The sequence below is a fragment of the Bombina bombina genome, chromosome 11 (assembly GCF_027579735.1).
Source record: "Bombina bombina isolate aBomBom1 chromosome 11, aBomBom1.pri, whole genome shotgun sequence".
Taxonomy (NCBI): Eukaryota; Metazoa; Chordata; class Amphibia; order Anura; family Bombinatoridae; genus Bombina; species Bombina bombina.
The window spans coordinates 7,857,893-7,872,896 of NC_069509.1; the positions used below are offsets into that span (position 1 = coordinate 7,857,893).

Consider the following 15,004-nt stretch of genomic DNA (forward strand, 5'->3'; position numbering starts at 1 on the left):
GTGTTTCTATCAGACTGAAGGAACTACAGTATCTCAGCATAGGTGATATTAACAAGAACACAAGAGCACAACCAGTGTGTGAGTGTTTTTATCAGACTGAAGGAACTAAAGTATCTCAGCATAGGTGATGTTAACGAGAACATGAGAGCACAACCAGTGAGTGAGTGTTTTTATCAGACTGAAGGAACTAAAGTATCTCAGCATAGGTGATGTTAACGAGAATATGAGAGCACAACCAGTGTGTGAGTGTTTCTATCAGACTGAAGGAACTACAGTATCTCAGCATAGGTGATGTTAACAAGAACATGAGAGCACAACCAGTGTGTGAGTGTTTCTATCAGACTGAAGGAACTACAGTATCTCAGCATAGGTGATGTTAACGAGAACATGAGAGCACAACCAGTGTGTGAGTGTTTCTATCAGACTGAAGGAACTACAGTATCTCAGCATAGGTGATGTTAACAAGAACACGAGAGCACAACCAGTGAGTGAGTGTTTCTATCAGACTGAAGGAACTACAGTATCTCAGCATAGGTGATGTTAATGAGAACACGAGAGCACAACCAGTGAGTGAGTGTTTCTATCAGACTGAAGGAACTACAGTATCTCAGCATAGCTGATGTTAACAAGAAAATGAGAGCACAACCAGTGTGTGAGTGTTTCTATCAGACTGAAGGAACTACAGTATCTCAGCATAGTTGATGTTAACGAGAACATGAGAGCACAACCAGTGTGTGAGTGTTTCTATCAGACTGAAGGAACTACAGTATCTCAGCATAGTTGATGTTAACGAGAACATGAGAGAACAACCAGTGTGTGAGTGTTTCTATCAGACTGAAGGAACTACAGTATCTCAGCATAGGTGATGTTAACAAGAACACAAGAGCACAACCAGTGTGTGAGTGTTTCTATCAGACTGAAGGAACTACAGTATCTCAGCATAGGTGATGTTAACGAGAACATGAGAGCACAACCAGTGTGTGAGTGTTTCTATCAGACTGAAGGAACTACAGTATCTCAGCATAGGTGATGTTAACGAGAACATGAGAGCACAACCAGTGTGTGAGTGTTTCTATCAGACTGAAGGAACTACAGTATCTCAGCATAGGTGATGTTAACGAGAACATGAGAGCACAACCAGTGTGTGAGTGTTTCTATCAGACTGAAGGAACTACAGTATCTCAGCATAGGTGATGTTAACAAGAACATGAGAGTGAATTGATGATCTGAAGTAAAGCAGAGATTTAGGCACAGACAGAGAAGTGCAACCTTAAACCTGTTCAATTTGTCCCATAAAACACACTTCCTATCATTTCCATTGAAACCTGCTACAGTTATACCCTCCTATTTTCGCTTGATCTATAAACACTTGTCCCTGGGGATGTACTATACTGGTGGGAAGTAGTGTATGAGTAGCCCAGGTCACATATCCAGCTCTTCTAGAGATATTTGTTGAAGCCACAACCCATCTCTGACATCTCCTGTGGCTCTCAGCCATTCTCTCCCTCTGCTTTTCCCTCTTCTTACCTGTTCTCTTGGTCTCTTGGCTTCTTCCCTGTGATCCTCACCCCATATATTTCACCCCAGTTAATCTTACCCTTTCAGTTTCCGGTTCTCTTTCTCAACAGCTTCCAGTTTCTCCTGAGCCTCTGCCCGAAATCTCTCAGCTACCGACACAGCCGTACGGAGATCTGCCTGCAGGAGGCCTAGTTCCTTCACTTCCCCCTGTAGGGAGGGAGACAGGAAAGACACAGTGTATTGTGGGATGGGGAGCATACATAACAGCTTGATACAGTATATGTGGGATGATGGTGAGATAGGGGGTAAGTGACAAAATGTTGGATATGGGGGTAAGTGTGGGTGAGTTTAGGGGGATTAAATAAGGTTAGTGAGGTGTAGGGAAGTAGTATTGGGTTGCTGCAGAGTGGGATGAGTTGAGGCGATTTAATGTGAGGGCTATGTAGGGTGAGTGTTAGGAAGTGTAGTGTAGGGGGTATAGTAGAGGGTGAGAGGGGAAATTAGTGTGTAAAGCGTAATATAGAAGGTGAGTGTGGGGGTGTAGGTGGAGTGTAGTCTGGGGGTGTAGTGTGAGAGAAATAGTGAGTATAGGGTGTAGTATAGAGGTTAAGTGTGAGACTGTAGTGTGGAATGTAATTTCAGTGTGAGAGAGAGTGTGGGGAGAGGTGAATGTGGAGGTAAGTGTGGGTTTGTAGTGTGAGGGTGCATGTTGGGGTGTAGTGAGAGTATGAGGGTAATTATGGAGGGTATAGTGATGGTGTGAGGGTGACTGAGGGCTGTAGTGCGGGTGTGAGAGTGAGTATGGGGGTGTATTGAGGGTGTGATGGTGAGTATGGGGGTGTATTGAGGGTGTGAGGGTGAGTATGGGGGTGTATTGAGGGTGTGAGGGTGAGTATGGGGGTGTATTGAGGGTGTGAGGGTGAGTATGGGGGTGTATTGAGGGTGTGATGGTGAGTATGGGGGTGTATTGAGGGTGTGAGGGTGAGTATGGGGGTGTATTGAGGGTGTGAGGGTGAGTATGGGGGTGTATTGAGGGTGTGAGGGTGAGTATGGGGGTGTATTGAGGGTGTGATGGTGAGTATGGGGGTGTATTGAGGGTGTGATGGTGAGTATGGGGGTGTATTGAGGGTGTGAAGGTGAGTATGTGGGTGTATTGAGGGTGTAATGGTGAGTATGGGGGTGTAGTGGGGGTGAGTATGGGGGGTGTTGTGAGGGTGAGTATGAAGGGTGTAGTGAGGATGAGTATGGGGGTGTAGTGAGGGTGTGAGGGTGTGTATGGTGGCATAGTGAGAGTGTGAGACTGAGTATGGGGGGTGTAGTGAGGGTGTGAGTGGGAGTATGAGGGGTATGAAGTTAGGGTGTGAGGGTGAGTATGGGAGTGTAGTGAGAGTGTGAGGGTGAGTATGGGGGTGTATTGAGGGAGTGAGCGTGAGTATAAGGGGTAGGTAGTGAGGGGGAGTATGGGGGGTGTAGTGAGGGTGAGTATGAGGGGTGTAGTGAGGGTGTGGATGAGGGGTGTAGTAAGGGTGTAGTGAGAATGAGTATGGGGGTGTAATGGGGTGAGTATGGAGGGTGTATGAGGGTCTGAGAGTGAGTATGAGGGGTGTAGTGAGGTTAAGTATGGGGGTGTAGTGAGAGGGAGTATATGGGTGTAGTACTGGTGTGAGGGTGAGTATGGGGTGTAGTGAGGGTAATTATGGAGGGTGTAGTGAGAGTGTAAGGGTAAGTATGGGGGGTGTAGTGAGGGTGTGTGTGAGGGGTGTAATGACAGTGTGAGGGTGAGTATGGGGATTGTAGTGAGGGTGTGAGGGTAAGTATGGGGGGTGTAGTGAGGGTGAGTATGGTGGTGTAAGGAGTGTATGAAGGTGAGTATCAGGGGTATGTAGTGAGGGTGAGTATGGTGGTGTAGTGAGTGTATGAAGGTGAGTATCAGGGGTATGTAGTGAGGGTGAGTATGAGGGGTATGTAGTGAGGGTGTGAATATGAGTATGAGGGGTTTGCAGTGAGGGTGAGTGTGGGGGGTGAATTTAGGGTGTGAGAGTGAATATGGGGTTTGTAGTCAGTGTGAGTATAAGTATGGGGGTATAGTGAAGGTGCGAGGGTGATTATGGGGTGTGTAGTTAGGGTGAGTATGGGGGTTGTAGTGAGGGTGAGTATGGGGGATGTGAGGGTGAGTATGGGGGATGTGAGGGTGAGTGTGAGTATGGGGAATGTAAGGGTGGGTATAGGGGTGTGACGGTGAGTATGGGGTGTGAGGGTGAGTATGGGGGATGTGAGGGTGAGTATAGGGGTGTGAGGGTGAGTATGGGGGATGTGAGGGTGAGTGTGAGTATGGGGAATGTAAGGGTGAGTATAGGGGTGTTAGGGTGAGTATGGGGTGTGAGGGTGATTATGGGCGGTGTGAAGGTGAGTATGGGGGGTGTAGTGAGGGTGAGTATGGGGGATGTGAGGGTGAGTATGGGGTGTGAGGGTGAGTATGGGGGGTGTGAGGGTGATTATGGGCGGTGTGAAGGTAAGTATGGGGGGGTGTAGTGAGAGTGAGTATGGGGGGTGTGAGGGTGAGTATGGGGGGTGTGGTGATGGTGAGTCTGGGGGGTGTGAGGGTGAGTATGGGGGTAACAATATCTGACGATACCTGAAGCTCTTTAATTGTTTCTTTATATTTTTCTTTTTCTGCCTCCAGTTGATTAATGAACTCTAAAGAGAAAAAAACAAATTGTCTCATCACTGCAGAGCATCTCACCTCTAGTCTCATCACTGCAGAGCATCTCACCTCTAGTCTCATTACTGCAGAGCATCTCACCTCTAGTCTCATCACTGCAGAGCATCTCACCTCTAGTCTCATCACTGCAGAGCATCTCACCTCTAGCTTCATCACTGCAGAGCATCTCACCTCTAGTCTCATCACTGCAGAGCATCTCACCTCTAGTCTCATTACTGCAGAGCATCTCACCTCTAGTCTCATCACTGCAGAGCATCTCACCTCTAGCTTCATCACTGCAGAGCATCTCAGCTCTAGCCTCATCACTGCAGAACATCTCACCTCTAGCTTCATCACTGCAGAGCATCTCACCTCTAGTCTCATTACTGCAGAGCATCTCACCTCTAGTCTCATTACTGCAGAGCATCTCACCTCTAGTCTCATTACTGCAGAGCATCTCACCTCTAGCTTCATCACTGCAGAGCATCTCACCTCTAGTCTCATCACTGCAGAGCATCTCACCTCTAGCTTCATCACTGCAGAGCATCTCACCTCTAGTCTCATTACTGCAGAGCATCTCACCTCTAGTCTCATTACTGCAGAGCATCTCACCTCTAGTCTCATCACTGCAGAGTATCTCACATCTAGTCTCATCAATGCAGAGCATCTCACCTCTAGCCCATCACTGCAGAGCATCCCACCTCTAGTCCCATCACTGCAGAGCATCTCAGCTCTAGCCTCATCACTGTAGAGCATCTCACCTCTAGCCCCATCACTGCAGAGCATCTCAGCCTGTATACCCATCACTGCAGAGCATTCCTCCCCTGTAGCCCATAACTGCAGAGCATCACCCTCCTGTAGCCCATAACTGCAGAGCATCACCCTCCTGTAGCCCATCACTGCAGAGCATCACCCTCCTGTAGCCCATAACTGCAGAGCATCACCCTCCTGGGCAAAATTACCTATGCGGCGCAGACTTCAGCGCAACTGCTGAAACCTGCGCCGCCCGTAATTTCACCTTGCACATTCAGAATCCAATAAACCCCGCTGCCAGTGACTTACGGCACTTTAGAAACTGACAGCGCCTAAGAAAATAAATAAAAATGTTAAATCTCTCCTAAAAGTCTAACCTGCTTCCCAAAAATAAACCCAACACGTAAAACCCCCTATATGCGCCATCACCTCACATTGGAAATAAGTATTAACCCCCGAAATGCAATATGCCTAATTAAACTATTAACCCCTAATCCTCCATTCACCCACATTGCGATCTACCTAGTAAAAGTATTACCCACTAAATCCGCCAAACCCCCACATCGTAAAGTAACTAATTAACTTATTAACCCCTAAACCGCCAAACCCCCAGATCCCAATCTACCTAATGAAACTATTAACCTCTAACCCTCCATTCACCCACATCGCAATTAACCTAATAAATCTATTAACCCCTAAACCACCAAACCCCCACAACACAAATAACTAATTAAATCACTAAGCTCCCTAACCTAACACCCCCTAAATTAACCCCAATTACCTCAATTAAAAAATACAAAATTAAAATTAAAATAAAAAACCTAACATTACTTTAAAAATAGAAAAAACTGGGGGGGGGGGGGGAGCCGACTGTGCTATAGAGCAGTTGCATGTTACTGGAGATCCGCTAAAAAGTGATTCTTAAACTTAAGTTTTATTGCCAAAAAGCCAAAGAAAAGGCTCAATAGCCCTTAAATAAAGGGGCGAAACGCATCCTAACTTGAAATCCGTCAGCATATAGCAGAAGATTGATCGTTGCTGACTACCACCTGAGCAGCTCTGGAGCATCAACAGGAAAGTCAGAGGTTGCGGCCCACGCCGGAAGGTAAAAAAACAACATACCTGAACCGGAGAGATAAAAAACAACAATAAACACCCGAGTGAGAGGCACAGATAAGCTATTTATTAGCGGATTGACTTGACATATAGGCCCCTATTTAAGAAGTCTGGCAGACCTGATCCGACAGTACAGATCAGGTCCCCCAGACCTCGCTGAATACGGAGAGCAATACGCTCTCCATATTCAGCATTGCACCAGCAGGTCACAAGAGCTGCTGGTGCAACGCCGCCCCCCGCAGACTCGCAGCCAATGGGCCGCCAGCAGGGGGTGTCAATCAACACGATCGTGCTCGATCGGGTTGATTTCCGGCGATGTCTGTCCGCCTGCTCAGAGTAGGCGGACAGGTTATGGAGCAGCGGTCTATGTGACCGCTGCTTCATAACTGCTGTTTCTGGCGAGTCTGCAGGCTCGCCAGAAACACGGGGCATCAAGCTCCATTCGGAGACTGATAGATAGGCCCCATAGTGTAGCAAGATCGAAGCCCAAACCGGCCTACAAGGAGGTTATAACAGAGATTGGGGCCTGAGGTCCGCATTAAGGCTAACATTAAAGAGGACCTTTAACTGTATGCAGGGGACATTTTTACCACATCAATAAGCAGTGTTGAGAACCAAGAGGATGGGTTTGAATTCTCTACGTCTGCGGAGTGTGACCGGAGCAAGATCTGTATAGATCTGGATAAGATGTCCCTCAAATGACAAGGAAGAGGAGAGTCTTGCTGCTTTAATTAGTTGTTCTTTGATGTAGTAATAGTGGAGCTTCACTATAACATCCCTAGCAAGAGAGGGCTGTGGTGGTCTTGATAATATCAATCTTCAGCACCGTAGACACTATAACTACTGCGTAGCCACCATACGTAATGCAGACTCTATGAACCACCGCTGCTGGGCTGGTATCTCGCCATCTGCTCTGCGCCCTGGACCTACGACCAGGCTCCAGTAGGTGAACCTCTTCCTTCTGTACAGCGAAGCAGGATCAGGAACAAGAGCTCTTACAGGAGCTCAGTAGCTAAGGGAGTATATAGAGCATAGCAATCCCTGTAGTGATTATAGCTGTCCCCTACAAACATGAGTCAAAGCTGCAAGTTAGAGGGTCAGAATAGGTCTGATGTACTGGAACACACAGCCTGGTTTTTATTGAGGTTACATGCAAATAGGACACTCTCAGGGGGAGGCATAAAATCCCCCATCACACATTTGATACATTTAGATAGAGACAACGCCCTTTTACAGGCCATAGTAGAATTACATTTTTTCAGCAGATAACAATTTACACACTAGAAAACAATGCAGTCCACCTTATCACTAGCAGTCTGATTAGACAATGGGAAGGTTTATCACTAAACTTAATTAGAGCTGACTTGTATTTAGAATAGGCTCTTGAAGCTGAACAAAATTTAACTCTTAATGGCACACAATGAAAACTAATGTTTTTGTATCAGTGCTCCCTTTCTGTGGAACACTCTGCCTGTGTGGTATTTGGTTCAGTAAGCCCTATTTACTGAACCAAGTGGGAGAAGCCAGGGACAAGTTATTTTACAGGTCTGGGGACATAGTCTTAAAGGGGCATTGTTCACCAAAGTCACAATATGTCCCCAGACGGTTCTTAAAGGGCCATACACACCCAATAAAAGTTAATACGTTTTCAGGGGCACAAACTTCCAGGGGCCATAGTCATGAGGAAGGAGGCTGGCAAATAGTCTTCTCCAAAATCCAGGGAAGCAGGGCAATTTTCCATTTAAAGGGCCAGTTACAAATAGCAGTTTGTAACAAGTAGTTCTGCAAAAACTACAAAAAGATATAGCACAATTTATAGCGACAAATAAGGACACTACAAATAATACATTGCATCTTTGGGGTGCTCTTAAAGCATATGTTAAATGTCCCTTTAATTTCTGTTTGAATCTCTGGTAATGTCTTCTGCCTCTCTCTACCTGGCTGCTGTTAAATGTCCCTTTAATTCCTGTTTGAATCTCTGGTAACCATTTGCCCTGTCTCCATCTTGTCTACCTGTAATCATTTTATCAGATACTTTGTATAATTGTAATGCATCCTGCCACCCCCGCCCCCTCTAATTTGCAAGTGTGTAATTTCTGACTAACCCAACTACTTTTAATCAGCTGCACAAAATTATTCCATTACACTCATTACTACATATTGCAAGCCATAAGCTCATTTGAGCCTTGGCTCTCTGAGTCTAAAGTGGCTCTTTGATTAAAAGTGGCGGAGTTACTCACTGGAGTTAGAAACTGGAGGTTGAAACTGCAGACCAACTAACAGGTAAACTTAGTAACTATACACCTACACAATGCTCTCCATGTCTTTTCTGCTCTCTCTGTCTGCCCTTCTCCTAAAAATCACTGCATGTCCCTACAACAATCCCCACACTATCCACATCTCTCCCTCCCTTCTCTCATCCCCTATGCTGTCCTCTCATGAACTACTCTGTTTCCTTAGAAACACTTCCCCATCTAACTCTCCTGTGTCTAGGCATTCACGCTCCTACAAATCTCACTCTCACCTTCTGTCACTCTCACTGGTACTACTGCTTGCTGATGGTGATGTCTCTCCTAACCCTGACCCTGCAGCAATCACCACACTTTACACTCTCGCTCAGCCTCCCACTGCAAAAATTCTAGGTCACGCAATACCAATAGTCTCATCTCCATTAACCCACAGCGCTTATCCCCTCTCTTTTCTTGTGTCCTCTGGAATGCTCACTCTGTTTGTAACAAACTTACAACTGTTCACGACCTGTTTGTTTCAAAAGCTTTTAACCTTTTAGCAATTACTGAATTACTATCTTCCTCTGACACTGCTCCCATTGCTGCTCTCACTCATGGTGGTCTTCACTTTAGCCACACACCTAGACCAGGTGAGAGACATGGTGGCGGTGTTGGCATCTTACTCTCCCCCTCCTGCTCCTATCAGTACCTATCTCCATTTCCATCTCTCTCCTTTTCTTCCTTTGAAGTCCACTGCATTCGCCTGTTCTCGCCTCTCTCTCTCAGAGTGGCAGTTATCTATCGCTCCCCTGGACCAACCTCCCAATTCCTTGACAACTTTGCTGCCTGGCTTCCTTACTTTCTCTCCACAAATACACCTACTCTAATTCTGGGGGACTTCAACATCCCTATTGACAACCCATCTGCTCCTGCTGCCTCTAAACTTCTCTCACTCACTAACTTCTTCGGCCTCTCACAATCCACCCTATTTCCTACCCACCGTGATGGACACTCAATTGATCTGGTATTCTCCTATCTCTGCTCTCTCTCTGATGTTACCTGTCGACCATTTCCCATCTCAGACCACCATCTGCTCACCTTTAATCCCCATATAGATGCTAAACCTACTTCCCCCTCTCGCCCCTGCACACTGTGGACCCTCCCCAACTCTCCAATCTTATTCATATACGCCTCTCTCACACTTCCATGATATCCTGCCCTGACCTTGCTATAACCCACTATAACAATACTCTCTCCGCTGCACTTGACACTCTCGCTCCGCCCCAACTTCACAAAGCCCTACGTTGTCAGCTCTAGCCCTGGCACTCCCAACAAACACGCCACCTACAAAAATGCTCACACACTGCTGAACGTGCCTGGAGGAAATCCCGCTCTGAACCTGATTTCCTGCACTATAAGTTCATTCTTTACTCTTACACCTCTGCCCTTCGCTTAGCTAAGCAAACATACGTCTCTTCTTGTTACGGTATATCCCGGATACCAAGGGTTAATACCAGATGAACGATGTCCTGAATATGGGATCAGCAACTCACAACCCAGCTAATTCCCCCCTCAAACATGAGACCAGGCTCCACATTGAAGGTTAAAACAGAATGCCATTTATTGAAGGCCATATGCCCAGTATTTATGCAGGTCTGACCCCAGATGGGGGGTTGAAAGAATATTGTACATTAGATAGAGGGAAAATGCCCTTTGACATGCCACAATAGAATTACATTACTTAAGCAGATAAACAAGTTAAACACAAGACACACTTGAGCTTTTCTTATCACTTGGGCGTCTACTCTCTGGATGGGATTAAACAATGTGAATGTTTATCACTTAAACTTAATTACAACACACAATAGCTGATGCCAGCAACCTTGTATTTAGAAAATAACTTCTTAAAGCTGAACAAAGTTAACTCTTTCAGTACTGACAGAAGGGTCTGTCACACTTCTCTTATATCCACTCACTCTTCAAACCCTAAAAGACTCTTCTCCATTTTCAACTCTCTCCTCTACCCACCTGCACCACCCCCATCATCTGAATTCAGTGCTCAAGACCTTGCTGACTATTTTTTCAATAAAACACTTGCCATCCGAAGAAACATCCCAACACAAACCTGCAATCTCCTAACTTCGCTCCCAGTCACCCTCTCTGCCACTCTCTGCACCCTTCTCCCAACCACTGAGAGTGAAGTGGCTTCCCTTTTGTCTTCCTCACACCTCACTACCTGCCCACTTGACCCTATTCCTTAACATCTAATTCCCCCTCTGTTTCCCACCCTCACTCCGGCTTTTACTCACATATTCAACCTATCCCTTTCTACCGGCTCATTCCCTGCCTCCTTCAAACATGCAAAGGTCACCCCCATCCACAAAAAACCCTCCCTTGACCCTAACTCCCCTGCAAACTACCGCCCCATATCACTGCTCCCTCTAGCCTCAAAATTCCTTGAAAAACTATTTTTCGATCGCCTAACCCAATTCCTGTCCTCCAACTCATTGATCAACCCCCTGCAATCTGGCTTTCGTCCCCAACACTCAACTTTCGTCCCCAAGACTGCCCTCACCAAGGTTACTAACGATCTCCTTTCTGCTAAAAACAAAGGCTACTACTCTATACTCATCTTACTTGACCTCTCTGCTGCCTTTGACACTGTTGACCATCCCCTTCTCTTACGGACTCTCAGCTCTTTTGGGGTCTGTGACACTGCCCTCTCCTGGATCCACTCCTATCTCTCTAACAGATCCTTCTCCATCTCTTTTGCTGGTGACTCCTCCTCTCTTTTGCCTCTGTCTGTTGGAGTACCTCAAGGCTCTGTCCTGGGTCCTCTACTCTTCTCTATTTACACTTCTTCACTGGGTAAACTTATCAACAGCTATGGCTTCAGCTATCATCTCTATGCTGATGATACCCAGATCTACCTTTCCACCCCTGCACTCTCTCCTTCTGTCAATGCTCACATCATTAACTGCTTATCTGGCATTTCCTCCTGGATGGGCTCTCACTACCTAAGAATAAATATGTCCAAGACCGAACTACTTCTAATTCCCCCCTCTAACTCTACTCCAGTTTCTAATTTTTCTATCACTGTTGGCAGCACCACTATCTCCCCATCACCCCAAGTCTGCTGCCTCGGAGTCACGCTTGACTCAAATCTGTCCTTCATTCCCCACATCCAATTGCTCTCTTCATCCTGCCACAACCACCTACGCAATATCTACAAAATTCATCCATTTCTAAGTGCTGAAACTACTAAACAGCTAATCCACTCCCTGGTAATTTCCAGACTTGACTACTGTAACAACTTACTAACTAGCCTCCCTCTCTCCCGCCTCTCTCCCCTCCAATCCATCCTAAATGCATCTGCCAGGCTAATCCACCTCTCTCGACGCTATGTTTCTGCTGCACCTCTCGGAGTCCCTTCACTGGCTCCCCATTCACAACAGAGTTAAATTCAAAATTCTCACCCTGACCTACAAAGTCCTCACCAATGCTGCCCCACCCTACCTGTCCTCACTTATCAACAAATATACTCCTGCCCGCCCCCTAAAATCCAACAATGACCTGCTTCTTGCGTCCTCTACCATCACCTCCTTTCATGCTAGACTACAGGACTTCTCTTGTGCGGCACCAACCGTCTGGAACGCACTTCCTCGTGCTGTCAGACATGCCCCTAACCTCTCCTCCTTTAAACGTTCCCTAAAGACCTTTCTGTTCAGGGAAGCTTATCACCCGACTTATTAACAAACTAACTTCACTTACATAACAGTTGCCCTCTATCTCCTCACTAATATCATTCTCACCTTTGCAGTCCCCACCTCCTGTTTCGCATCCTCCTACCCATCTAGATTGTAAGTTCCCATGGGAATAGGGCCCTCAAATCCCCCTGTATTTTGTCTGTAAAATGTTGTCTTTTATCGTATTGTTTCTCCATTGTACTGTTATCCTTGTACCCATGGGCAGTGCTGCGGAATCTGTTGGTGCTTTATAAATAAAGAATAATAATAATAATAATAATAATAATAATAATATGTGAGAGGGAACCTTATAAGCGAATCTGTGAAACAGAATAGAATCCATAAGGCGAGACTAGAAAACCTTAGGGCAGAAATCAAACAGCTAAAGGCGAGCGAGATAGGCAAAACATGAAAAACGAGAACCCAACAACTAAAGCAAAAAAAACAAACAAAGAGTTAGATTATATACTTACGGATGAAGCCACAAGGTCCATTAAGCTTCTGGACACACGCTATTTCATACACTCCAACAAACCAGATAGAATGCTCGCTAATAAACTAAAGGAGGTAACTAGAGCCATGTCAGTCCCCCAAATACAAACCACCACAGGTACCACGTCAAATGACCCTATTGAGATAGCCAACACCTTTGCAGACTACTATCAAACCTTATATAACTTACCCACACAAGCTAAGGAACTGGCGGCAGGGGACGCCCTAGATACATTTCTGGATTATTGCACGCTGCCCTCCCTCACTGACGAAGACAGCAGCACTCTAAACTCGCCCATAACCCTCTCAGAGGTATTAACAGTCATTAAGGATCTAAAAACCAATAAGGCACCAGGCCCTGATAGTTATACAGGCATATTTTACAAAACATTTAAAAATATTCTAACACCATTGCTAGTTTCCATATTTAATGCCATAATGAAGGGTAATGAGATTCCCAGTGAAATGCTCCTGGCTAGAATCTCAGTGATCCCCAAACCTGGGAAGAACAAACAATATTGCAAGCATTATAGACCCATCTCCCTAATAAATCACAACCTCAAACTGTTTACAAAAATTTTAGCTAATAGACTGAACGGACCTTTGACTAACCTAATTCACACTGATCAAGTCGGATTTATCAAGGCAAGGGAAGCCCCAGATAATGTTCGTAAAGTCATAGACTTAATAAATTATGCTTCGATCAATAAAGTGTCTTCTCTGCTCATATCACTGGATGCAGAGAAGGCATTCGATAGAGTAAATTGGAATTATATGCATACTCTATTGGAAAAGGCTGGAATTAGAGGGGAGTGCCATACAGCGATTTCATCTTTATACTCCACCCCTGCGGCATACATAAGACTGGCGGGATATCAGTCTAAGACTGTTGCAATTCGCAATGGAACCAGACAGGGGTGTCCACTGTCGCCATTGCTTTTTGCCCTTTGTATTGAACCCCTTGTGTTACGGTACCATCAGGATACCAAGGGTTAACACCAGATGAACAATGTCCTGAATATGGGATCAGCAACTCACAACCCAGCCAGTTTTTCCCCTCAAACATGAGACCAGGCTCCACATTGCAGGTTTAAAACAGAATGTACTTTATTGAGGGTTATGTGCCCAATATATATGCAGGTCTGACCCCAGATGGGGGGTTGAAAGAATATTGTACATTAGATAGAGGGAAAACGCCCTTTGACAGGCCACAATAGAATTACATTACTTAAGCAGATAACAAGTTAAACACAAGACACACTTGATCCTTTCTTATCACTAGGCGTCTGCTCTCTGGATGTGATTAAACAATGGGAATGTTTATCACTAGACTTAATTACAGCACACAATAGCTGATGCCAGTAAACCTGTCTTTTAGAAAATAGCTTCTTAAAGCTGAACAAAGTTAACTCTTTCAGTACTGACAGAAGGGTCTGTCACATAGCTCCCCCCTTGTGGAACACTCCGGCAGACCCGGCTTGACCCTTTGGCGGGTCAACCTGGGGATGACCGGACTAGGAGGTGGTAGGCATGTCAGTTTGCCAGGACAATCCATCTGTATTCCCGTTATGAGAGAGAATTCCTGCCCGTATAAATAAGGGTTCAACTTCTTCAGTGCCCAGACTAGGGCTAAACAGTCCTTCAAAATCTCATCAGCTTCTTTACGAGTTTTTTGTACCTGCTCTTTATAGGTATCCACAATCCCTTCATACTGACATAGGGTGCCCTTGAGTTGCTGCACCTCACTATGAGCCAGCGTCAGCTTCTCCTCCAGTGTCGCTAAGTTTGTCTTTAAGGTTTCATGTTCCACTCTCAAGCTGGTGTTTTCTGCAGTCTCTCGGTGCAGCTTGTCTAGCAGAGATTCCCGTTCTAAACGTGCTTTTTCCTCTGCACTCCTCTTCTCTCCCGCTAGCACTGTTACATGATTATTTAACGTGACCATTTCATCCTCTACTTGACTCTTCTCCTTCATCAGCGCATTGTAACGGGACTTCCACGTATCAATAGCGGATAGAGATTTACTGAGCTCAGCGTCCTGGGGCTTAGCAGCAGGTGGGTCAGTCTCTGCTGCACAGATCTGGGCACGGGTAATCACAGGGTTACCATTGCCGGGACCCATAGGAGCGTAGGCAGAAACAAGGGGGGCCAAGTTATTTCCAAGGAGAACATCAGCTGGTAAATCCTTCATGACCCCCACATTCACAGGTCTAGCGCCCACTCCCCAATCCAAATGTACCCTGGCAACAGGTAGGCGGAACACAGTGCCCCCTGCTACCCTCACAGCCACAGTGTCTCCAGTGTGCTGTTTCTCAGACACGAAGTTCTTTTGAAGCAAGGTCATGGTAGCACCAGTATCCCGTAGACCACTGACCTCCTTCCCATCCACTTTAACCAGTTGCCGGTTATTCCGGTGGGCAGCTTGCACAAGGTCTGCTTCATGTAGGATGCCC

At 46.0% G+C, this 15,004-nt stretch overlaps 1 protein-coding gene across 2 annotated transcripts in view; it reads right to left on the bottom strand.

Moving 5' to 3' along the window:
* Positions 1-15,004, bottom strand: part of LOC128641830 (smoothelin-like protein 1) — a 141,895-nt gene that overhangs the window by 49,917 nt on the left and 76,974 nt on the right. For both annotated transcript variants that reach the window (XM_053694380.1, XM_053694379.1), the window contains exons 5-6: positions 4,154-4,215; positions 1,598-1,725 (exon numbers count right to left, since the gene is read on the bottom strand). In XM_053694380.1, the coding sequence (XP_053550355.1) occupies positions 1,598-1,725; positions 4,154-4,215 (190 nt within the window). The remainder of the gene's footprint in view (positions 1-1,597; positions 1,726-4,153; positions 4,216-15,004) is intronic.